Source organism: Lolium perenne, chromosome 4 (genome assembly GCF_019359855.2).
Source record: "Lolium perenne isolate Kyuss_39 chromosome 4, Kyuss_2.0, whole genome shotgun sequence".
Taxonomy (NCBI): Eukaryota; Viridiplantae; Streptophyta; class Magnoliopsida; order Poales; family Poaceae; genus Lolium; species Lolium perenne.
In genome coordinates this window covers 295,372,687-295,395,880 of record NC_067247.2, presented here as the reverse complement: position 1 = coordinate 295,395,880, position 23,194 = coordinate 295,372,687, and the positions used below count along the sequence as shown (strand labels likewise).

The 23,194-nt window shown below is 47.1% G+C and overlaps 1 protein-coding gene and 1 long non-coding RNA gene across 13 annotated transcripts; one reads left to right on the top strand and one right to left on the bottom strand.

Annotated features, from left to right (window-relative positions):
* Window positions 1–1,236: 1,236 nt before the first annotated feature.
* Window positions 1,237–8,092, bottom strand: LOC127295827 (uncharacterized). 12 transcript variants are annotated; one of them, XR_007848130.2, is made up of 9 exons: window positions 7,377–8,090; window positions 6,974–7,159; window positions 6,691–6,863; window positions 5,972–6,041; window positions 5,759–5,878; window positions 4,316–4,996; window positions 3,647–3,687; window positions 2,917–3,070; window positions 1,237–1,901 (listed from the first exon to the last, which is right to left on the bottom strand). It is a non-coding gene; the product is annotated as an uncharacterized lncRNA (long non-coding RNA). The 12 variants fall into 12 exon arrangements; XR_007848124.2 differs by having other exon boundaries at window positions 2,917–3,126; window positions 7,377–8,089; XR_007848119.2 differs by having other exon boundaries at window positions 2,917–3,687; window positions 7,377–8,091.
* A 7,342-nt stretch (window positions 8,093–15,434) lies between these two features.
* On the top strand, window positions 15,435–16,549 carry LOC127347734 (uncharacterized). Its single transcript, XM_051373896.1, has 2 exons — window positions 15,435–15,823; window positions 15,963–16,549. The coding sequence occupies exons 1-2, from the start codon at window positions 15,658–15,660 to the stop codon at window positions 16,547–16,549; spliced, it is 753 nt and encodes a 250-aa protein (XP_051229856.1). The 5' UTR covers window positions 15,435–15,657.
* Window positions 16,550–23,194: the final 6,645 nt, after the last annotated feature.

Here is a 23,194-nt window from a genome sequence, read left to right as displayed (position 1 = left end):
TGCGGTATGTTATGCAGGTGGTGGCCTTAGTTCGGATCGGTTCGCTAGCCTAAGGACATCTCCAGCGGTTCGATCTATTTTAGATATTAAATATACCTATTTTGGCTTGTTAGGGTCAGATCGTAGCTACGAAAATAGCCGTCCGACCACCTTATCTGTTGGATTCGGGGGCTATCCAACGACTCAATGTATTTGTTATTTTCTTACTACTCACCGGGGACGCTGATCGCCGTCAGGCTCCGGTAGCGGAGGCGCAAGCTCGCAGCAACGATCGACTAACCATCTCTGTGAAGATGATCCTTTTGATCAATCAATATTTGGATCGTATTTGAGTTTCAGCGAACACGGTTCCTATGCGTCAAACCGCTGGGCCTGGGTGCACGCGTATTTTTTAACCATGCGGTTGCAAACGGTTGTTCAACCACCTAATTTGAGACCCTACAGAGTGCCCCACATGCAAAAAGGTGTAATGAAAGATATGGTTCTGAAAATGTTGAAGAATGCTTAAATTAGAGCAAGCCCGAGCTCTCATTCTTCTCATGATGGTTCTGCGTCCATTTCCATGGAGCCGGTCGAGGTATCCTTATGATGCGAGTTGGTTGCCTGAAGCGTGTGATGTGGTGGGTAGTGTGGCCGTTCCCGCTGCGAAGGTAGTATAGAACTAGATTTAGATGTGCGCCTTGGCGCACGACCCCGTGAAATTTGCTATGCTTTCGATTTTGTATAACGACAAAAAATAAGATGGAAAATTATAATATACTTTTCAGGTTTTATAAAACAAAGTTGATAAGATGAAATTAGGATGCAGCACACGAAATCACGAACAGACTGGCTCGCTCGTGAGCAAAAGCAAGCAAGAAATGCTTTGTGAAACATATATAATACGCTCATAAAATGAAGAGAACATCATAAACATAATTGTTGGAACTATACAAAATTTCAAAGATATCAATCTAATTAACCTACACTACATGATTGCATAACAATTGTAAGTTCAGGAATAGGAGCCCATCATTTTCTCCAAACAATCACATGCAAGAGACTGAAGTTGATCAATTCAGAAAGAGATTTCCTCAGATAGTCGCCTACTTGGTGACGCGGAGCAATATTGGTAGCCAACGAAGAATTTGCGTTGGGTTCAATGGTCGACTCTAGAGAAAGAAGATTAAAAAAAGATCAGCCAATATCATTCAATATTCCATTACAGACATGGCACACAATCCCATGAAACTCGTGTATAAGTGAAAAAAGTAATAATAATTTTCTCATGTCTTACAAAACATGATGAAAAATTTCAAATGGAGTAACAAACGTTTTTATACAACCAGGAAAAAGGAGAGAATAAATTATAGCAATTAACATTCATTTATTGTGTTCATTCTCATCTCTATATGCATCTCCAAGGAGGCACCTACATGTTTAAACCTAAACCCCTAGTCGTGAACGTTACAAAGAAGACCACTCCAAAATACAATATAGTAGTATTCAGTACTTGTTCAGAAAAAACGAAGACATGTTTGACAGCAATAAAGCTTTCTCTCCCATGACCCCATCTTTCATAATTCTTAAAATGCTATATTAAGCATCAATGTAAATCAGTGATTAGTCAGCTGAGTTAGATGAGCAGCAGAGTTTTCTCACGAGTCCATTTTTGCTGTCAACCTCATTGTAGCTATAATCTTGCAGTATTTTTATAATCATTAAGTGTATCCTATTGGCGTCCACCAAACTGTCCATAGGACTTCTACACACTGAAAGACTCCCATACGCAGGCTAACGACTGTGAATTCATGGGTAGAACGTGATGATGGCCACTATTTTATCTCAGCCACGTGAGTCATGTACTTGTGGTTGGGCTTCAGCATCACCTCAAGCATAAAAATTGTTAGAACCTCAACAACCTGCATGATAAAAAAGCACATATATCAGAATAGAAATTCAATGTTGAAAGAACGTCTACAACATCCCAAAAGCAGAGAGATTCTCCTACTATGAAATTAGAGAGTATATATGGAGCAGCAGGTCAAATTATATAATCCAGGCATCAGATCATTTCACGCCCTAGCAAATTTTTATTGGAATAATTGAGTATTTGTATTTTTACCAGAGCATACAATGGATAAAATAGATTACACGTTTGACAAACAAACATTGATAACATAAGGAAATATATTACACATACCAAAAATTGCTGAAATCTAGATCAAAAGCACATATATCCTACATACACATGGTTTTCATACACGAGGTGTTTCAGAGTTTATAACCCAGCACTACGACATGTTTAGATGAGGAAGAGAGGGGGTGGTACGCGGTACCTGAAATTGGTAGGGGCATTGAGGTGGGCATATTTATTTATTCTCTACTTCACTGTGATCTTTCAGGGATTATTCCAACTGAAGTTATGTTTCCTAATGTACCGACAAAGTTTGAAATCTCATATTTGTTAATATATATAATTCGAACTTGGTTCAGATTTGTCAGCAATGAATGCTACTTCTGGACAAAATTGACTACTGGCCTTTTCATTTTTACCGCAAAAGCATCGTCCCGAAGCTAATAACATTGTTACTGGCCTTTTCATTTTTACCGCAGAAGCATCGTCCTGAAGCTAGGCCTACCTCTCTCATGATCTCATCTACTTACTATGGATGTAAGTGCCCCTCTGTTCTTATTTTATTCTGTACATATATATCTTTGTATTGGTACAGTTTTTTACAGGGGTGATAACAATCGATAAGGTTACCAAATACTCTTGGATGTGCATAAGAGAACAGAGATACCAACACATGATAGTTTTGTAAATTATTCTATTTATGATTATTTGATTAAGATAATACATTAAAGATAAATTCGAAGTGACAACCATACCAAACTTTTTCTTGGACCTCTAGGATGGCAGAATTTACCGATTACCTTGTGAATGAATTGATCATAATGCTCAATTTATGAAGGAAAGGTCCAGAAAATAGAATGTATTTGGCTGCGCCCAAGCCGTAGTTGCAAAGGTTGAATCCAGCAACCTCTTTCATCGTTCAGTCCTAGCACAAGTAAACTCGTCCCACCGCTGCTGCTATGCCACACATGAGCAGAACTACAATATGTCAATATCCTTGGTGTGTTTACCTATTTAAAGAATACGAAAACGGAAATGAATTATCCAATATGCAGTTATGGATTTTCATATCAACCCACTGTGAAATGAAGCCCAGTCCAGGATAAGAAAAGGCAGATGAAAATAGATAGTAGTAGATAAGTAAACACATTTACTTTTATATAATTAGGAACATATTCAACTACATTATCTCCCCTTTCCTCAGTACAATAATGACCGGTGATTATAATTCTGGATAAGTTTACACATCCTGAAACAGAATAGAGGAGCATCCAAGTTTGAAGTTTCAAAAATGCAGAACTATGGACCACCCTCACCAGCAGAGACCTTAATTATTTCCTTCCGATTGGTTTCAGGACATGCCAGTTGATATTGACTTTTCTTATTTTCATACGGAGTTAGTTGGGTATGCGACATTTTAGACAAGCATGCATTCAGCAGTTTGGTTTGATAATAAAATTGTCTCAAGCACAAAATAATGAGCTAAATCAAAATCTTGGTTAGACCATGAAATGACAGAGGAAATTCAACCTTTGTCTCCAGGGAATTATTGCACAGAGGAGGGCTGCAATCTACAAAGAAAGAAATAAAAAACTGAAGAATGTAAGAATGCTAATTAACTCAAAACTGAGAAAATACTTTAAGCATAGTGCAAACGAATAGCCTAGCCATATACTAAAGAAAATCTCAATTCCTTAGCCCAAATATTCTCCTGTAGTTTGCCATCTTAGTGCACCATTGACCATGGTTTAAGGCGCTAGGGAGAACAACATAAGCAATTGGTACACCTAGTGGTGCTGCATAGACAGATTCTCTATACCGAGGACAACAAATGACGCAGACGCGGCGGTGATACTCCTCGCTGCTGGCACACTATGTCCAGGCATGTACTGTTGATCGATGTTTGCAAATGATGTGACATGATTGCACATCCAAGAGGTTGTAAACAAAAGAAGAGGTAAATCTATATTCGGAGACAACTGAAAGAAGAGCACAACCTCACTCTGTAACCAAATGTACATTAATAGGAATTGAATGCTTGTGATGGAATAAAGATCATAATGAGCCAAAAGCATGGAGTTGCCACACATAACAGAATAATCAATATTAAGACATATGTTTCAATCACTTTTAGTACGGGAAATGAATCATAACAATCAATTAATTATACAAAGAAACAAAATAGAGTAGTCATATTACCTGACATGCAAGTGTTTGTCCAGGAAATGGAAGTGAACTCAAGATACATCTGAGATAGTAGAGAGGGAAACCCATGACTGGGGCAACGGGCAACCCAAGGAGCAAGTCCCAATATGCAAGATCAAGATACAGAGAAATTCAAAATACCAACCTACCCAAGACATTCTTTTCAGTGGGACTCGTATTAGTAAGGCCATACCTGAACTATTAATAAAATAGCATTAATAAGTGACATCTATTGGAGACAAATCACTTGGTGATACTTATACAGATACCTTCTAAATTCGAATATAAGATAAAAATATTCCATCAAAGCTAATAAAGGAACCAATACTTGAAGCAACACTAAGGTACACACATAAAGTGGCAAGTACATTCCATACATGCTATCCTTCATGCACCTTCCATTGACTATTTGGAACATTGTGTACTCTATGAATGGTACACAATATAGCAACAAAAATTGCAATATGTATGGAAGGAAATATAGAGTTCATTACCTCGACACATGACATGCCATTCCCCAGGAACGTGCTAGCTTTTTCGACATGGGCACTGGCATGAGGGTGAGATCGCGGTGCAGTCTGCATGATGCTTCTAGTTCTCACTCCTAAATCAGCAGCAGTTCGCAGGCGTTGGAGCTAATAATACCATAAGCAAAAGTTGTGTCTGGTGAACATACTGCAAAACAAAATCACTTGCAAAATAAGGAAATAGAAAATTAATAAGCGAGATAAAAAAGCGACCCCTCACCTAGAGCTTATTTTAATAGGACACACTGAACTGAGGGGGTAAATGTCTATACATAAGTTTTGGCTTGATAACAGTTTCAAGCCTGAATATGCATCGCCAAATTCTTGATATTTCCGATGGTCTCCATCTTAAACTAATAAATTTTGCAGTAAAAAAATGGTGGCATCAAAGATCAACCCATAAAAAAGAGATGCAATCAAATTTTCTGTGTTCTCGACCCAAAGAAAGTGAATTCTTAGAAATGAGGTGCATTACACTTATATGTATGCTCATAATTAATCATCACCAGCTTAATCAGTATGTAAATGGCAAGCTATTGGTGCACTAATACAAATCTAAGCATGGTTGAACTGAAGAAACATGTGAACAAAAATATCAACAAACCTTCAAGCAGTTATATGTGCAACTCTGCTTTGAAAACAAAATTTCTTAAATTCTAACACAGGGCTTCTTCAGTGGTACTGGAAGGCGTACAAAAAACAGACCAAGATATTCCATTTCTTACATGGATAAAGCGTGCACCCAATCGTCTTGCAGTTCTTTAAGAATATTCTTCATAGTGCATTATTAGATGCCTACTCTAGTAGTAAAAAAGTCCAACGAATGAATAATATACTTATATAGCAGCAAGTGAAGGAACAAAGTAGAAGCTGGTAACACAAGCGGTAACGATGGAGTTTGGTACCTTACCTAGATAACATCGTTGGGTTCAGGCTCAATGACCATATTGCACGGAGCTTGCATCAATGAACATGAATCCACGATCCATCAAACACTTCAGTATTGTACCATCAAAGCCGAGTTTAAGTTCTGAAGGTGTAAGAAATAAATATTCAACTAAGATTATCCAGGAAGAGCAACTAAGAAATAAATATTCAACTGAGTCTCATGATGATGAATTACATAATGTATGCTGCCCCAAAGGGCAAATTTCGTGAGCGGAAGATCTGAACCTGGCAGTAAACCTATCAACCTGTAGACAATAAGATTAGATGAAAATTGATTTTCAGATCACGTGCTGCAAAATATACATGCTTAGAAGTTTCTTCTGGTTCTCTTAATTTTCACAAAAAAAATCAACATGCTAAAAAAAGAAAAGCTGGGAGAAGACCAATGCTCAACTAACAACCCATAGCAGTCTGCTTCCTGGTATTTCTTTGCCACATGTGCAAGACCACCATCTATTGGCTGAAGCATCGCAAACCATGCAGGAATCAGTATGCACTAAGTTGTTCCCAATTCCTAGCCAATTGACTTAGCTTGGATTATCTCCTAATAACTAACAACACACAAGATTCAACTATTTATATGGACCGGATGTTCAGATTTTCTCTCGTGCAATATGACTGGTTGCTGGAGAATATAAATAGAGGGAGAATGGATAGTTGATTCCTAGCCTAATGAAGGAAATCTAATAGTTATCACATGACAGCTGGTGCCGACAAGCAAAATTCCAACCTTAGCAGCATCAAATTATGAGATTTACCATCAATGTTTTTTTGCATTGCTAGTCCTCAAAAAAAATATACTTTCTGGATAAAATAATTAACATCCACTACCAAGAACTCCATAGATTCAGAACTGAATTATAAACAATTGTGAGATAAAACAAAAGGCACTACCTCATTTGTAGCATGTCCATTTTCCTTGCCTCTGGAGAAACATGCTTCCTGAGCAGTAACAATCCAGTCCACGAGTTGATAAAGTGGCGCTTCCTAACCAGAATCAAACAGACATAAATTGTCCTGTTTGCACTGAACAAATGGTGTTCTGACAATATTATAAGGGCGTGGTCCTGGTTCAACTATAACTGATTAAAACTTTGCTCTAACCAGATCAACATTGCACGAAAAAATGTATCAAAAATATAATTTTGCTATTACAAGTCAATGCAGAATCACATACCCAGCTAGTTGGATGCCAAATCAACTTCTTCCTGGGAGAAGTCCGTTGGCATTGTTGGGAAAATGGGTACATGTGGGCATGGAGTGGAGATTCATGATGTGGTTCCCCCGTTGCTAGGCCTCTCCTTTTCCTCACTCCATTGCCGTCTCTTCTTGCCTACTTCATATCTCTCTGCCACATTTAGATCTGCAGAAGACAAAAAAGCGGAATCATTAATGACATTCCAAAGAGAAGATGTTCAGCAGATTGGGGACTTTCGATCTAGCCCAACATCCTAGTGGCTGACTTCTCCGCTGCCAAGAAAAGCAGCTCCAATAGGGTCAGGTATGGTCGCTTACCTGTTTAACCAGTGCAAGAAGGATCTGTTCGTGAGTGAACTTTTAGAGAGAGAGAGAGAGGTAACCTGTAGAAACAGTAGGCTTCATCACTGTCAAACCGACGGGTTGCATCGGGTAGAGGGTGGCACTGCGCCACATCCAACTCTCCTCCTCCAAAATCTCACGAAAGTGTGGGCTGCTCAGCCATGGGGAGAGGTCGCAGGAGGAAGATGAGGGCGGAGGGCAGGGCCTCGTCTCTTCGCGCGACGTGGTGGACGAAGATGCAGAAGAAAAGGAGGGTCGCTGGGTGAGGCTGCGGCCCATGGTGGGGCACGGTAACGGAGGCCTCCTCCTCTTGTGCTCGTGGGGACCCAACTCTGAGCGAGCAGCGGCGGCCTCCTCCTCTCGCACTCGCCGGAGATCGATTGGGGGAGGAGAATCGTGCTGGGATTGGGAGGACGACGAAGTGCGGCGGCGCATCGTGCTCCTCCTACTAAGCAGCAGGGAGGAGGAAGGATGGAGGAGAGGGGCAGTAGCGACGGCGAACGGATGGGGATTGAGGGGACGATTTGGAGGAGGAGAACGTGAGGAGGAGGACAAAGCGGCGGCGTCGGACGGCGAGCGGTGGCCTGGCGGCGTCGGGCGCGGAGCGGGGGCGCGGAGGGCGGGCGCGGAGCGGAGGCGGCGGCTGGGAGCGGAGGAGGAAGGGGAGAGGGAGCGACGGGATTGGAGCTCGCAGCCACGCGCGGCGGGAGAGTCTGGGCCGAGCGGGCTTCACAGGACCCGTGGATAAAATGCGGGTCTGAGGGAGGGCCTCGCGCCCTGGATGGAATGGCCGGCCGAGATCGCGCCACGTCAGCTCGATCGGACGGCCGAAAATCCAAAGCGCTGTGAGAGCTCCATGGGGGTGCAGCAATCATACCGTGGGATGTTCGGTAGCACCCTCGGCTGCCTCCATGAAGTGATGGCAGGAAAATAGTGTATAATAAATGTGAGGTCCCTTTAAGCAATACAAAGTATTGTGTAACGCAGTGGTGGAGCTGCGCTCACGACTTGTACGACCACGTAGGAGGTTGTGTGTTCGATTCTCGTTGGCTGTTTTATTTTAATTGTTTTTTCTTCACCTCTGACAGGTAGAACCCACAGGAATAAGACAATCGTAGGGTCACATCTGATAGAAAAAATGTTTAGGGACATTTTTGCAAAATAAACATTGCCACGTGTCAACTTCTAAGATCAGTTGGATCAGTTTTGCACGGCAATGCAAGTTGTGAGACTTCAGTACCACATTTTACAAGAAGTGGGACTAATTTGCACATCCTAGACAAGTTGTGGGACTAGAAATGTATATAGCTCTTTCTCGCAGCGTCGGCCCCGAGCTGCGCTGGTCGGCGGAGGGCATGAACATACGCGTCCGGTGGACCTCCTCTCCCATGCTGGCCTCGTCATGCCCACCATGCCAGCAAAGATCTTCGAATTGACCGTTTCTCTCCGGCCACCGTCGTCACGGTAAGGATTGGTCGTGCATGCGGTCTGATGTACCGCAATCCGCGTCCTGTATCTCTGCATGGGCTGGTGCCGATAACCTGGATTCGCGTCCTGTATCTCTGGCATGGGTTAAGCCACACGAGCCCGCGCGATTGTTTAATGTCAAAACAGCTCTTCCCTCCCTGGATTAGGGCAAAACCTATACACCGACCAGGTCGGTGGCTACTGCCGCACACCCCTTGGTCGGGTATGGGCCAGGCCCATTTGTGGCTGTTTAGCCTATAGCAGCTCGTTTTTTTCTTTTTTCTTTTTTCTTTTCTGGTTTTTTTTGTTTTCTTCTTTTTTCTGTTTTCGGTTTTGTTTATATTTTTTCAGATTCGAAAATTTTAATTTAAAAAAATTCAAACTAAGAAAATGTTTATATTAAAAAATGTTCAAATTCGAAAACCGTTCAAATTTGAAAACCGTACAGACATGAAATTTGTTTAAATTTGAAAATTGTTCTAAATATGAAAATCTTTCAGATTCAAAAATTGTTTAAATATAAATTTGTTCAAATTCAGAAATTGTTCATAGAAAAAATACATTTTTGTTCAAATTTAAAAATGTTCAAATCTGAAAAATGTTCAAATTTTTAAAAAGTGATATCTTTTAATTTGATTTTTTTAACAAATGTTCAGATTTAAAAAAATGTTCAAAAAAAGAAAACAAACAACAGAAAACAAAAAGAAACGAAAAAAAGATAAAGCAAAAAATAAGGAGTGAGAATGTTGGGCCGGCCCAACAACCCGCCTGGGGGTGTGCGGCGCCTGATCCGCGCCTACCAGGTGGGCCTACAGCACCCCCTGGATTAGCCGGTTTAATTAATTACGCGCCTGTTAGCTAGAGGCTCCGGTTCGCTTGTCCTGGGACGGACAGAGGCAGCCACTCCGTACATCAACGCGAGCACGACGAATGCATGCGCGCTGGCCTCATGATCCGCACATGCCCAACGCTGAACTTGGGAACATGTTATATTGGGAGGTAATTGCACCACTAGTATAACAACTTGTCATTCTCGGGTGTATGTTCATACAACAAATTGCTTCTATGTGCATGTTAAATTGGGAGCGTGAAAGCGACACATGTCCAACTTATGATTTCCGACAAGCTCTTTGTGAACAAAAAAGAAGGTAAATAGGTTCTTCAGTCGAACAGGCCGTATAAAATTTACAAATCGGTACCCATTCTACTTTGTTTTTTCCTACTTAGCCTAGTACGCACATATCATGCATAATTAGTTGGACGGTTGCAATTTATGCTCGGAGGAGGACGGAGGTGGCGAGGAGCTGGAGGTCCACCTAGGTGGCGATGGCCTATGATCCCCGCCGTCGAAAATGGGGTACATGAAGATAGATGAAATGCCTAGGAAGCCTTCCTCGAAGAATTTCAGTGATTTCATGGGTGCCCTGTTTTCGGTGTATGTTCATTGTAAAACTTGTAATCGGGAAAGGTTTGATTCTTTTGGATTATCACGTACATTTAATTAGTGTTCAATGATGTGGTTCCATTGTAGGTATTTCTTTTTTGATACATCAGTGCAGTGGTTGAACATTATGTTGACACATTAGAACATAACTGAAGACATGCAGTGTTATATGAATTTTGAGATGAAGTGTTACCTGAATATGAAAGTTTTAGTGTTTAACTCAATTTGTTACTTACAGTGTGTCGTCGTGGCGAACGAGCAGATGCCATGGGATGGCTTAAGTTGGGGCCGAATGGGCGCTAGAGGATTCGGGGGAGGGTTTGCGACTAGATGGGATGAACTTCTGGATGCTTTCCTCAAGAACCCAACCAACGGCCGGTATGCAAGAAGAGAGACAAGAGGAAGAACTCTTCACTAGATCGCTAGCTTCATTGATCTCAACATGCTTACAGGTTCTTGGTTACAAGGTCTATCCTCTAATCTCCTCTGTGTCCACGCGCCCGTAAGAGGCAGTGCCCCCTCTCCTTATATAGGGGAGAGAGTGGCTTACAGAACAAGAAACCCTAATGGCATCTTTGACTGGACAAACTACTTTACAAAGCTACTTTAATCATGGATGACGCCGGGGTCTTCTTTAATCAGGGACGCTGGCGTCCTCCGGCTTCTTTCAGCGTCACCTCTCTCTTTGGCGCCAGGGCTCTGGTTAAAGCCACTTTGCTTAGCTCATCCTTGTCTTCTAGCTCTGAAGAGAATCTTTGACCAGTCCTGCCGACAGGCTCTTCTTTCCGGTATCTTCTTTACCAGGTTCTGGTATACCCCTCTTGGGGATACCGGCTTAGCTTCACTTAGCCAAACTCCTACCTTTGTGTTCCGGTAAGAATATTAAACCGGTATCTCGATGGCTCAAACCATCCGGTTTGGCATGCCTTTGGCATACCGGGGGTTATCCCCCCAACATTAGTCCCTCCGGCTTTAACCAGAGCCCTGACGCCAAAGAGAGAGGTTTTCATGGCGGATTCTATCCTACAGACCATGCCAGGTTTTCATGCTTTTGGGATACCGGTTTAATCTCTCCGGCTTTGAACTTGGATCCGGCATCTTTGCCCTTATCTGTCTTTTCTCTCCTTGCAAGGTATTCCCCGGCATCTCTTTTCTCCGGTATCATTCGCATTTACTCTTTCCTCGGCGAAGTCGAGAATATCTCGGGCCCCGCGCCTGTCAGTGACATGCGCACTGTTAACTGGCGCGCCAGTGTCAGTGGTCATTTCGCTTCGACTCCCGCGCGTGCATTAAATGCACCACTGCGGATCCCACTAGCCACTTCGGATCTGTGTGTGCCTCCATGTGCCCTCCTATTTTTTCGCGTGTACCTCCTTGCCACGTGGCGGCCCGTGGTGCGAACCGTTGCGGCCCGCGAAGCGAACCGCCGCGGCCCGACGGTTTTCGGCCCACCTTCTCTCTTCTTTATAAGGAGAACTGCCCCTTCTTCTTCCTCTTCTTGCATTCCCCATCCTTCGCGCATAGTGTTCTTCGCTCGCTGCGCCTCTGCCGTTCTCCGTTCGCCGCCGCTCGCTCGAGCTCCACCGCCCGGCGAACTCACGCCGCTTCTCCGCCGGACTTCCTCGTGCGGAGATTCGTCGCAGTGCCCTCGCTGCGAGTGCTGCATCCAAGCTTCTTCGCGCCTTTCTCCTCTTCGCCGTCGACGGCGCTCGTCGGCGACCGTAGGCCCGCTTCTTCGCCGTTGAACGTCCTCCCCAGCGACCGCGCCGCCTCAGGTTAGTATCAATCTCATTTTGCTTGCCATTTGCTTGTTTTCTAGATCTTGGGTCGACAGTGTTCTTATTTTCTCTTTTTCTTCGATTTTCTTCTTACTCGTAGATCTTCACGCGGGGTTCAACTGTGGGATTTCTGTTTTTCCGCCTCCGATCCGATGTCTAGTGAGGAATCTTCCTCTGCTTCTTCTTCTTCTTCCTCCTCCGGTAGCCGGCGTAGACAATCTTCCAGTGGATCTACGTCTTCAGATCCGATGGATACCGATTCCGGCAGCCAGCAGGAATCCGGTAGCCGCCAAGGATCCGGTAACCACCTAGAATCCGGTAGCTCTAGCCAAGCTTCCGGCGTAGAGCCTTCCCCTATCACTCGTGGAGCCTGGATGGGCTCCAATGTTACCAAATACGAGATTGATTGGCTATACCGGTCCCGCAGGATTCCGGAAGGAGTAACCTGCCGGCTTCCCGGTGACGAAATCGAACCGGAGCTCCAGCCCGGTGAACATGTTGTTTTCCTTGCTCATTTTGAGCGTGGCTTCGGCCTTCCTGCTTCGCCTTTTTTCCGGGAGTTCCTAAATTTCTATGAACTCCAACCTCATCACCTCCCTGGCAACGCCATTTTTTATCTTTCCTGTTTTGCCACCTTCATGGAGGCCTATATCGGCATTCGTCCCACTCGTGAGACGTTTGCCCGCTTCTTTGCTCTGCGGATTAATTCCGTTCAGGGCAAGGAGATTCCTAAGCCCAAACCGCCCGTGCAGTGCGGGTCTTGCATCGTCGGCTCCCGCCAAGGGAGCACTTTCTTCAAATTCACCGGCCTCGAGTCCTGCCGCGCTTGGCAAGGGACCTTCTTCTACGTGAAGAACAACGGCCCCGCGAACCTCATCGATCTGCCGCCCTTCAACGCGGCGCCGCCCAGCAGAGCCAATTGGAGCTACAACCCGAAGACGGATCACATTGAAACCAACCGGGTGGTACGCTTCATGGCCACTTTGAAGAAGGAGACCAACATCTGCTCGGATGATATCATCCGCACTTTTATTTCGCGCCGGGTGCTTCCTCTCAAGCGCCGGCAGCATAGGATGAGCGAGATGTTCGGTCCTGGCGATCCCACCAAGATCACCGGTCGTCCTCTTAGCAACAAGGACGTCGTCCGCAAGGCTAGGCAAATCTGCCAAACTGGCATGCCGTTTGACTGGGAATGGGGCTTCCTTCCCCTCAGCACTTCTAACCCTCCGACCCAAGAAGTAAGAGATTACGCAATTAGGGTCGGTTTGCCGGTAACTTTTTACTCTTATTAACCTTCTTTTTTCTTGTTTCAGGCCAAGGACCGCTTCCCCACCATTCACGCAGAGCGGCGTGGGATCTGCGTGAAGCGCGCGCTTGATTCCTTCGACCCGGATCCTTACATCCGTTGGAAGGATCTGAAGATGGGCAAGACTCTGGCTTCGCGCCTTGGCAGATCTCCGCCGAAGCCAACCGGCTCTTCTGACGATCTGACCGTGCTTGAGGTACTTTTCTTTTCCGGTTTCTTATACTTCTTTCGTTATCGCTTTTCTGCGAATCTTTTCTTAGCTATCTTTAACTCATAGATCCACGAGCACGCGCCGCCCTTGCGCGCCGAGGCCGGTCATGAGTTTGTGGACAAGCTCATGGCCCAGGGCCAGAAGCACAAAGCGCCGGCATCTGATGCCGGTTCCAGCCAGGCCCCTCCCTCTAAACGCTTCCGGACGGAGCCTTTGGGGGAGAAGGAAGTAGGCATGCGGCGCTACGGGCGCAAGCAGATGCCGACCGCTTCCGGGTAAGTTTCTTGTTTTCTTGCTTGTCTCTTTTTGCCAAGTTCTTTTTCCGGTTTCTTTTCTCCAACTATTTTTCTTTCTTTTTCTCAGCCCTGCGCTCAAGCTTGGCTCAAGGCCAGCGGGCTCTGAAGGTTCCGCAAGGACCTCAACCCCTCCTCCTCGCTCAAGCCCGGCACCATCTGGTGCCGGCAACACCTCTGCCTCCCCTCTGGGGGGCACAACAAGTTCAGGGCGTGCGGCCCCTACACCGCCAGAACACCGCACGGAGGAGGATTCTTTCCTCCCTCCAGAGAACCAGGATACCGGCGCCAGCAACATCGGCGCTGAGGAAAAAGCTGCCGGGCGGGCGGAACCTTTGGTTCCTCCCGTCCTTGAAAAGAAGACAACTTCCGCGCCGGAAACCTCCATGCCGGAAAGTTCCAACATGGGTGGTGCCCCTAGCGCACCCCCTTCTCCAAGAACCACTCCAACGCCGCCGCCGGATGCCCCTCGCCCCAAACCTGCCGGGGCTGCTCCAACTGCGCCGCCGCTCAAGCTCTCCAAGCTTGCCAAGGGGAAGGCGACGGCCTCCAAGACCCCTTCCGGTGGACAGCAGCCCTTGGTGCTGCATGTCTCCAAGGCCGCCAGCGATGTCAGCGGGAAGGCCGCCAGCGATGTCAGCGGGAAGGCCACCGGCTTGCTCGGCCGCATCACTGAGTTCCGGCGCGGGGGCCGGGAGCTGGGGCATCTGCTGCCCTATGCCCAGCAGTGGAACGCCGCGGATGTGACCCCGGCGACCCGCGGCGTGGGCAAAGACAGGCAGCCGGCGCCAGACCCTGCTGGGGACCGACGCTCCGAGGAGCATTTCATGCGGCTCCGCCGAGCCGTGAAGGAGCTTGACAACGCGTGGTTTGATTCCACGAACAATCTAAGGGTAAGTTTCCAGCACTCTTTTCAACTTTTGCCGGTTCCCTTACTTCCGGATTTTTTCTATCTTTTCTTCAGTTTCATGCCGGTTTCTCTCTTGTCTATCTTCCCAGTCCCCGAGTTTTGTGGTGAGAGCGCAGCTTTTAGCACAAAACTTTAACTTAAAAACTTAGCGTGAAACCGGCATTGCCAGTCCCCGATTTTCGGGTTAAGAACCTTGTTCTTAGCGCAAAACTTAGCTTAAAAACGCGCGAAACTAGCACTGCCAGTCCCCGAGTTTCGGGTTAAGAACCTTGTTCTTAGCGCAAAACTTAGCTTAAAAACGCGCGAAACTAGCACTGCCAGTCCCCGAGTTTCGGGTTAAGAACCTTGTTCTTAGCGCAAAACTTAGCTTAAAAACGCGCGAAACTAGCACTGCCAGTCCCCAAGTTTCAGGTTAAGAACCTTGTTCTTAGCGCAAAACTTAGCTAATCTCTTTTTCTTGAACAGCTCACGGCTGACGCTCGGAAGGTCCTCTTTGAGGAGCTTCTATGGGAGCATCGGGATCTCGCTGAGGCACACGATAAGTGCCAAGGTAAGTTTTTGTACCGTCGGCATCTTTTTACCGGAAACCTTTTTTCCTCCTAACACTTATAATTTTTGCTTAACAGTGATCCCGGAAGCTTCCATTGAGGCTCTCAAGGAGCAGCTCGCCGCCGCCCAACGTACAACTTTCCCTCTTTCCTGTTGGCTTGGTTTTCTTTTCATCTTAATAGTACAACTTTGTTAACATCTTCTTTTCCGGGTTTCAGGGGAGAAGGACCAGCTCATCCGGCAGCATCAGGAGGAGCTGAGCGCCCAAAAGACCAGCTACCAGGAGCTCAAGTCCCAGTTCATCCAGCTGGGCCTTGACCATGCTAAGGCTCTGAAAGCTGCTGAAGCTGACGCAGCGGCCAAGATGCATGAGGCTCTTGAGGATGCCAGAAACTCCAACATGGTGTTGCAGGCTGAGCTGGAGGAGCTGGCCAAGGTGCAGAAAGCTGCCGAGGAGAAGGTCGCGCGGCTCGAGGCGGAGCAGAAGGAGTACGACCGGCTGGTCGTGCAAACTGATGCACATGCCTACCGTAAGTTTCTTCCTTTTCCCTTTTCCGATTTCTGCTTATAAGCTTTTTTCTTCCGTTCGCATTTTCTTTCCATTAGCTTTCTTTCCGGCTGCATTTTCTTCCGGATGCCTTTCCTTAGCCTCTTTCTTTCTTTGCACAGGCCTCTTCCCAGACTCTCAGAGGTTCGCCATCAAGAAGGTTGATGAGCACCGCGTTGCCCAGGCCCAGAAGAATCTTGACGTGCCGTGGACCCCCTATGACCATCTGGTTGCGTTGAACGCGCGGGTGTCTCACATGCGCGCCATAGATCGTAACCTCTCTGATATTCCTGATGTAGCTACCCAGCTCTTCAGGACTCTGAGGCCTGGCGAGGAGGTGCCGGATACTTTCTCGCTGATCAGCGACCGCCTCAAGGGTGCCGGCAGGAGGATCCGCGAGTGGCAGTGCTCCGCTGCCCGCGCTGGAGCAGACTCTGCACTCCGCGTTGCCTGTTCATGGTATCCGGAGCTGAACTTGGACGCCCTCACCGGAGTGCGTGAAGGCGCGGAAACCGATTTGGACCCGATCCTCACCGCTAAGCGGCAGGATCGTGCGTACCACATCGCGGAGTACGCCGATATGCGCACCTTCATCCCTCCCCCTCCTGACGTTCAGGACTACCTCGACGAGGAGGAGGATGAAGCCGAGGAGGAGCCTCTGGGCGATGCCGGTGCTGGAGATGCTCCTCCGGAAGCCCCCGCTGCCTGATCATCTACTTGCTTGAAAGTTTACCTGTGTTATGTCTTTCGGTCCTGTTTATCTCAAAACAATGCCCCGTTAAATTCTACCCCGGTATGCCAGGGTTTATGATGTAAAAATCTAAGTTCGCTTTTGGTTGCCGTACAACAATTTATGCCGGTAAGTTATACCGGTAGTTAATTATCTTAAGTTTGCCTTAACATATTTGCTTTTGGTTTTTCTTTTATCCTGCACTGCAAAGATTTCCAAATTGTTTCCGCATCCAATTCGATGCACACTTGGTTCTTTTGCCTTGGCTCTGCCTGCCTTCTCTGGGCGTTCTTTGGCGTATGAGCACAAGGTTCTTTCACCAAACAAGCATTTTCTTGAACTTAGAAATAACTTCAAAATTTTGCAAAAAACCGGTTTGACCGGGGTTAGTTAAATTTTTCCGGATTGTTTGTTCCCACTCTCTCTCTTCGCAGTTCGCGTGCTTAGTTGCTACCGGTTTATCTTGCTTGCCATGAAGCCGGTTTGCGGACAGCAGCAGAGTCGAAGACTCCGGTAGGTTTAGCACGCTACTAAACCGGAAAGAAAAAATGTTCACTAAACAACCGGTGAACTGAAAAAATAAACATGTTGCATGCAACTTAGGTTGGGGCAGTCCCCGAGATTCATTCAAGGTTCCGACATCTTTTTATTCATAGCATATAAGGTACAAAAAGGAACTTCTTACTCCACAACTTTAATAGTAGAAAGGACGCAACAGAGCTACGTTCCATGGACGCTTGCTCTCCTCTCCGGACCTGTCCGCCTTTCCGTTTTTCCATTCCTGTGCATCGATCAAGTAATAGGCATCGTTGTGAAGAGCTTTGCTCACAATGAAGGGACCTTCCCATGGTGGTGAGAGCTTATGCCGGCCTTCAGTGCGCTGCACTAGGCGTAGCACCAGATCTCCTTCCCGGAATACTCTCGGGTTAACCTTCCGGCTATGATAGCGTCTGAGGTTCTGCTGGTAAATGGCTGTTCTTGCCAATGCCAACTGTCTTGCTTCTTCTAGCAAATCCACATCATTTTCTCTGGCCTCTTTGACGTCTTGCTCAGTATAGAGCTGTACCCTTGGTGAGTCATGGATGATATCGGTTGGAATGACCGCTTCTGCTCCATATACCATGAAGAGTGGAGTGTATCCGGTGGACCGGTTTGGAGTTATTCTTATGCTCCATAACACTGATGGTAGCTCATCAAGCCAACACCCTGGTGACTTTTCTACCGCTTCAATGAGCCTTGGTTTGATACCGGAAAGTACCAAAGCATTCATTCTTTCCACTTGGCCATTGCCTTGTGGGTGTGCTACTGAGCACAAATCCAACCGGATGTTGTTGTCCTCACAAAACCTTTTGAACTCACCTTGAGCAAAGTTGGTTCCATTGTCAGTGATGATGCTGTGCGGGTATCCATACCGCAAAATGACATCTTTCAAGAACTTCACCGCTGTATGCCCATCGCACTTTGCGATAGGTTTCACTTCTAGCCACTTGGTGAACTTATCCACCATAACCAAGATGTGGGTCAAGCTGCTCCTTGCAGTTTTGAATGGGCCAACCATATCAAGGCACCAAACAGCGAATGGCCAAGTTAACGGTATGGTTTTTAAACCGGACGCTGGGGTATGATTTTGCTTGGCGTACATCTGGCACCCATTGCATTTTCTTACCAAATCCTCAGCATTTTCCAAAGCAGTGGGCCAATAGAACCCATGCCGGAACACCTTTGCTACCAGCGCCCTTGACGAAGCATGATGCCCACATTCTCCTTGGTGAATCTCCTCAAGCATTTCTTTTCCTTCTTCCGGTTCCACACATCTTTGAAGGACACCGGTAACGCTTCTCTTGTATACCTCACCGTTGATGAATGTGTATGCCTTGGACCTTCTTTGGATTCTTCTTGATTCATTTTCGTCATCCGGCAAAGTGCCGTTGATCAGGAATTCCTTAATAGGTTTAACCCACGACGGTGTATCTCGAACCAAAAACACCGGTGCATCTATCTCCATGCTATCTACCAGCATCATTTCTTCCGGTACGGCTGCAGCAGTCCCCGAGCTTGCCGGAGCAGTCCCCGAGTTTACCGGTGCAGTCCCCGGGTTTCCTTCATCGATGTCCATGGGTACTATGTGCGATTCCGGTACGAAAATTGATTCCGATTCCGGGCTTGGTTTGATTGATGGTACTCTTAAGTGTTCCAAGGCTATTCCGGGAGGAATTTCCTGCCTAGATGAGCCCAGCTTGGACAAAGCATCCGCGGCTTCGTTTTCTGCCCTTGGCACATGGTGAAACTCACAGCCCTCAAAGAAGCCGGCAATCTTTTGCACGTGAAACCTATACAAAGCCATGTTTGCATCCTTTGCGTCCCAATCCCCGGAACATTGCTGCACCACAAGATCTGAATCTCCATAGCAAATGATCCGGTGCGCACCAATTTCTTTTGCGACCTTTAACCCATGGATCAAGGCCTCATATTCAGCGACATTGTTCGATGCCCTGAAATGCACTTGCAAAACATACCGGAGATGATCTCCTTTTGGCGAGGTAAGCACCACACCAGCACCTAGACCCTCTTTGAGTTTGGATCCATCAAAGTGCATTTTCCAGTATTCTATCTTCTGATCCGGCGGCTTGTATTGCATCTCCGCCCAATCGACGAGGAAATCAGCCAAAGCCTGTGACTTTATGGCATCTCTCCTTTCGTACACTGGTACATATGGTGATATCTGGATTGCCCACTTTGCAATCCTTCCGCTAGCGTCCTTGTTGCACATGATATCGGAAATTGGTGCTTCACTCACCACCTTCATAGGATGTTCTTCAAAGTAATGCTTGAGCTTTGTGGCGGCCATGTACACGCCATAAGTCATCTTTTGGAAGTGAGGGTAGTTTTGTTTTGAGAGGGAGAGCACCTCGCTCAGGTAGTATACCGGCCTCTGGATGGTTTTTCCTTCCTCTTCTCTTTCAACTACAACCACTACGCTCACAACCCGGTTTGTTGCTGCTATGTATAATAGCATAGGCTCTCTTTCTAGAGGTGAAGCCAGTATAGGTGCTGTAGCCAACATTGTTTTTAGCTCTTTAAACGCCGCGTCTGCCTGAGGGGTCCAGACAAACGTGTCAGATTTTTTCATGAGAGCATAGAGTGGCAGAGCTTTTTCTCCCAACCTGCTTATGAACCGGCTTAGCGATGCCAAGCTACCGGTAAACTTTTGCACGTCTTTTAGATCGCGCGGTATTGTCATTCTTTCGATTGCCCGGATTTTTACCGGATTTACCTCAATGCCCCGGCTTGATACGAGAAAGCCAAGCAACTTGCCGGCTGGGACACCGAAGGTACACTTTGCCGGATTGAGCTTCATCCGGAACCTTCTTAAGTTATCAAATGTTTGCCGGAGGTCATCGATTAAGGTTTCTTTTACCTTAGTTTTTACTACGACATCGTCCACATAGACTTGCACATTTTTTCCGATTTGATCAAACAAGCATTTTTGCATACAGCGATGGTACGTTGCACCAGCGTTGCGCAAACCGAAAGGCATAGTGACATAGCAATAAGCCCCGTGCGGGGTAATGAACGCAGTTTTTATTTGATCTTCCTTTTTCAAGGGGATTTGGTGGAAACCGGAATAAGCATCCAAGAAAGACAACAACTCACATCCTGCAGTGGAATCAATCACTTGATCGATCCGGGGTAAGGGGAAAGGTTCTTTCGGGCAAGCTTTGTTCAAGTTGGTATAGTCGATGCACATGCGCCACACCTTTGGAGCTTTTGCTTCCATGTTTTCTTCCTTCTTCTTCTCGACCAGCACCGGATTGGCTAGCTACTCGGTGTGCAGTACCTCCACAATGAAACCGGCAACCAGTAACTTTGTCACCTCTTCTCCAATGATCTTTCTCCTGTCTTCAGCAAACCGGCGCAGCGGCTGCCTTACCGGCTTTGCGTCTTTCTGGACATTTAATGAGTGCTCAGCCAGCTCCCTCGGAACACCTACCAAGTCATCAGTAGACCAGGCAAAGATATTCCGATTCTCACGGAGGAAGCTGACGAGCGCGCTTTCCTATGCTTCATTCATGCCGGCACCGATACGAACGGTGCGCTCAGGGTAAGCTGGATCCAGCACAATGTCCTTCGTCTCTTTGGTTGGTTTGAACGCCCGTGTGCCCAAGTTTGCACTCATTGCCGCTAAGCTCAGCTGTGAGGACTGAGCCAGGTTTGCATCCTCCTCTTCTCTTCAGCAATCACCAGTGATTCTGCTAGATTCGATCCGGCGGAAGCTGTTTCCAGTGAGACTTTGTAGTTTCCCACCACAGTCAAGGGTCCACGAGGTGCCGGCATCTTCATCTTGAGATACGCCGTGTGAGTCGAGGCCATGAAAGCAGCCAACGCTGGTCTTCCCAGCAAAGCATGGTAAGGACTATCTAAGTCCACCACCTCAAACTCAAGGTTTTCAACCCGGCAATTGTCACGTCCTCCAAATGACACATCCACCCGGACTTTTCCAACCGGTGCGCAGACGATCCGGAACGATTCCATGGAACGTTGTGCGCGTTGGCTGAAGCATGTTTTCTGTTATGCCCAGCATGTTCATGGTGTGCCGGTACATGATGTTTATGCTGCTTCCATTGTCTTTCAGCACCTTGCTGAATTTGACTCGAGCATTTGGCCCTTGCATGATTGGGTCCAAAACGAGAGCATAGCCACCCGGGTTCGGCATGACCTTAGGGTGATCCTTGAATGACCATGAGATCTCTTGATCAGACCATAGCATATATTTTGGTATTGCCGGCATCACCGCGTTCACTTCCATAGAACGGCGATACAGGCTTTGTTTGTCGGTTGGCTCAGTTACGAACACAACGCAGCACATATCCGGATCTTTGTAAACATTCCGGCCCAAAGGTGCCGGTGGAGGTGGTTGGTCATTGCCCTCCATCACCTGGTTAACCTCTTGATGTCTTGTTGCCGGTTTGGCTGCACCGGTAAGGCGTTTGCCCCGGTAAGCGGTGGTGGTGGTGGTAGCTGTTGTTGCCGCGGCATGTCTTGTGGTGGTTGTGCATCTTTTACCGTTCCCTTTTGCATCAGGTACTTGGTCCAAGTACAATCCTTTGTCAGATGGTTTGACGGGTGTGCCGGGTTCGGCGTATGCCACCGGCAAGGCTGGTCCATGGCAGCTTCCATGGTGTACTTTGCGGGTTCTTGCCAGTTCTTTTTTCTGAACCCAGGGCTTCTTTTCTACCCACTGCTTTTTAGGACCTGCCCATGGCTGCGATCCGGTTCTCTGCCTCTGACTGCCGCTGGCCTCAGAGTTTTCTTGCACTGCAGCAACTTGCTGCGGACCGTACCTTCGATCCGGAAAATCTTCCCTTCTCTTATTATTCCGGTTATCCCGGTGTTGCTCTTGGCGCTGCTGTTCCGGCTCAGGTTGTACCGCCGGCTGCGTCGGGTCTCCCAACGCATAGCTATCTGCCACACGTATCATCTCTGCCAACGTTGTCGGCATGTTCCGCTGCAGCTTTTGCCACAACAGTGAACCTCTCCTGCACCCACTGCTAAACCAAGCAATGGCCTGTGCCTCGATTACCCCTTCACAGGAGTTCCTTGTGGTGTTCCACCGGGCTAGATAATCCCGGTCTGTTTCGTTCTGGCGCTGTATACACAGAGCGAGCTGCTGCGGCCTGTTTGGCCTCTGATAGGTGCTGCTGAAATTGCTCACAAAGGCTTCCTCAAAATCCAGCCAGCCATTTATGCTTCCTGCCGACAAGTTGTTTAACCAGATTCTTGCCGGTCCAACCAAAAATGACGGTATGATTCTCACGGCCCATCGCCGGTTTCCTCCTCCAGCTACGGTTCCTCCACCGCCTGCGACGTATACCGCGGTTACATAGTCCGCGAGCCAGTCTTCCGGCTTTGTAGTGCCATCGTATGTTTTTGTGTCACGGGGCAACATAAAGTTGCGAACTGGTGGTTTTTCCTTCATGATCCTTGGGCCAAAGCACTTTGGGCCTGGGGGACCTTCCTCCTCGATCATTTCTGACAAGTACACTCTATCCAGCCGGTGCCTCGCATCCCGTTCCGGTAGGTACCTTTCTCCCAAGCGTTCTCCCAACGGGTTCCGGTATGCTGCCGGTCCTGCAGAATCAGCTTCATCATAACATTCCGGTACCGCGGCCCTTGCCTGCCGGTACCTTGGGGGATCTATTTCCTCCTCATCGTACGCTGCCCTTGCAGCCCGATAATTTTGCCCGGTTTCTTGTCTACTGATGGCGTGTAACTCACACGTTCGTTGGGAACCCCAAGAGGAAGGTATGATGCGCACAGCAGCAAGTTTTCCCTCAGAAAGAAACCAAGGTTTATCGAACCAGGAGGAGCCAAGAAGCACGTTGAAGGTTGATGGCGGCGGGATGTAGTGCGGCGCAACACCAGAGATTCCGGCGCCAACGTGGAACCTGCACAACACAACCAAAGTACTTTGCCCCAACGAAACAGTGAGGTTGTCAATCTCACCGGCTTGCTGTAACAAAGGATTAACCGTATTATGTGGAAGATGATTGTTTGCAGAAAACAGTAGAACAGTATTGTAGTAGATTGTATTTCAGTATAGAGAATTGGACTGGGGTCCACAGT

Coding starts and splice junctions, on each gene's coding strand:
- LOC127347734 (XM_051373896.1), top strand. CDS start 15,658: ATGCATGAGGCTCTTGAGGATGCCAGAAACTCCAACATGGTGTTGCAG. Junction 15,824..15,962: donor AACTGATGCACATGCCTACC/GTAAGTTTCTTC, acceptor TTCTTTGCACAG/GCCTCTTCCCAGACTCTCAG.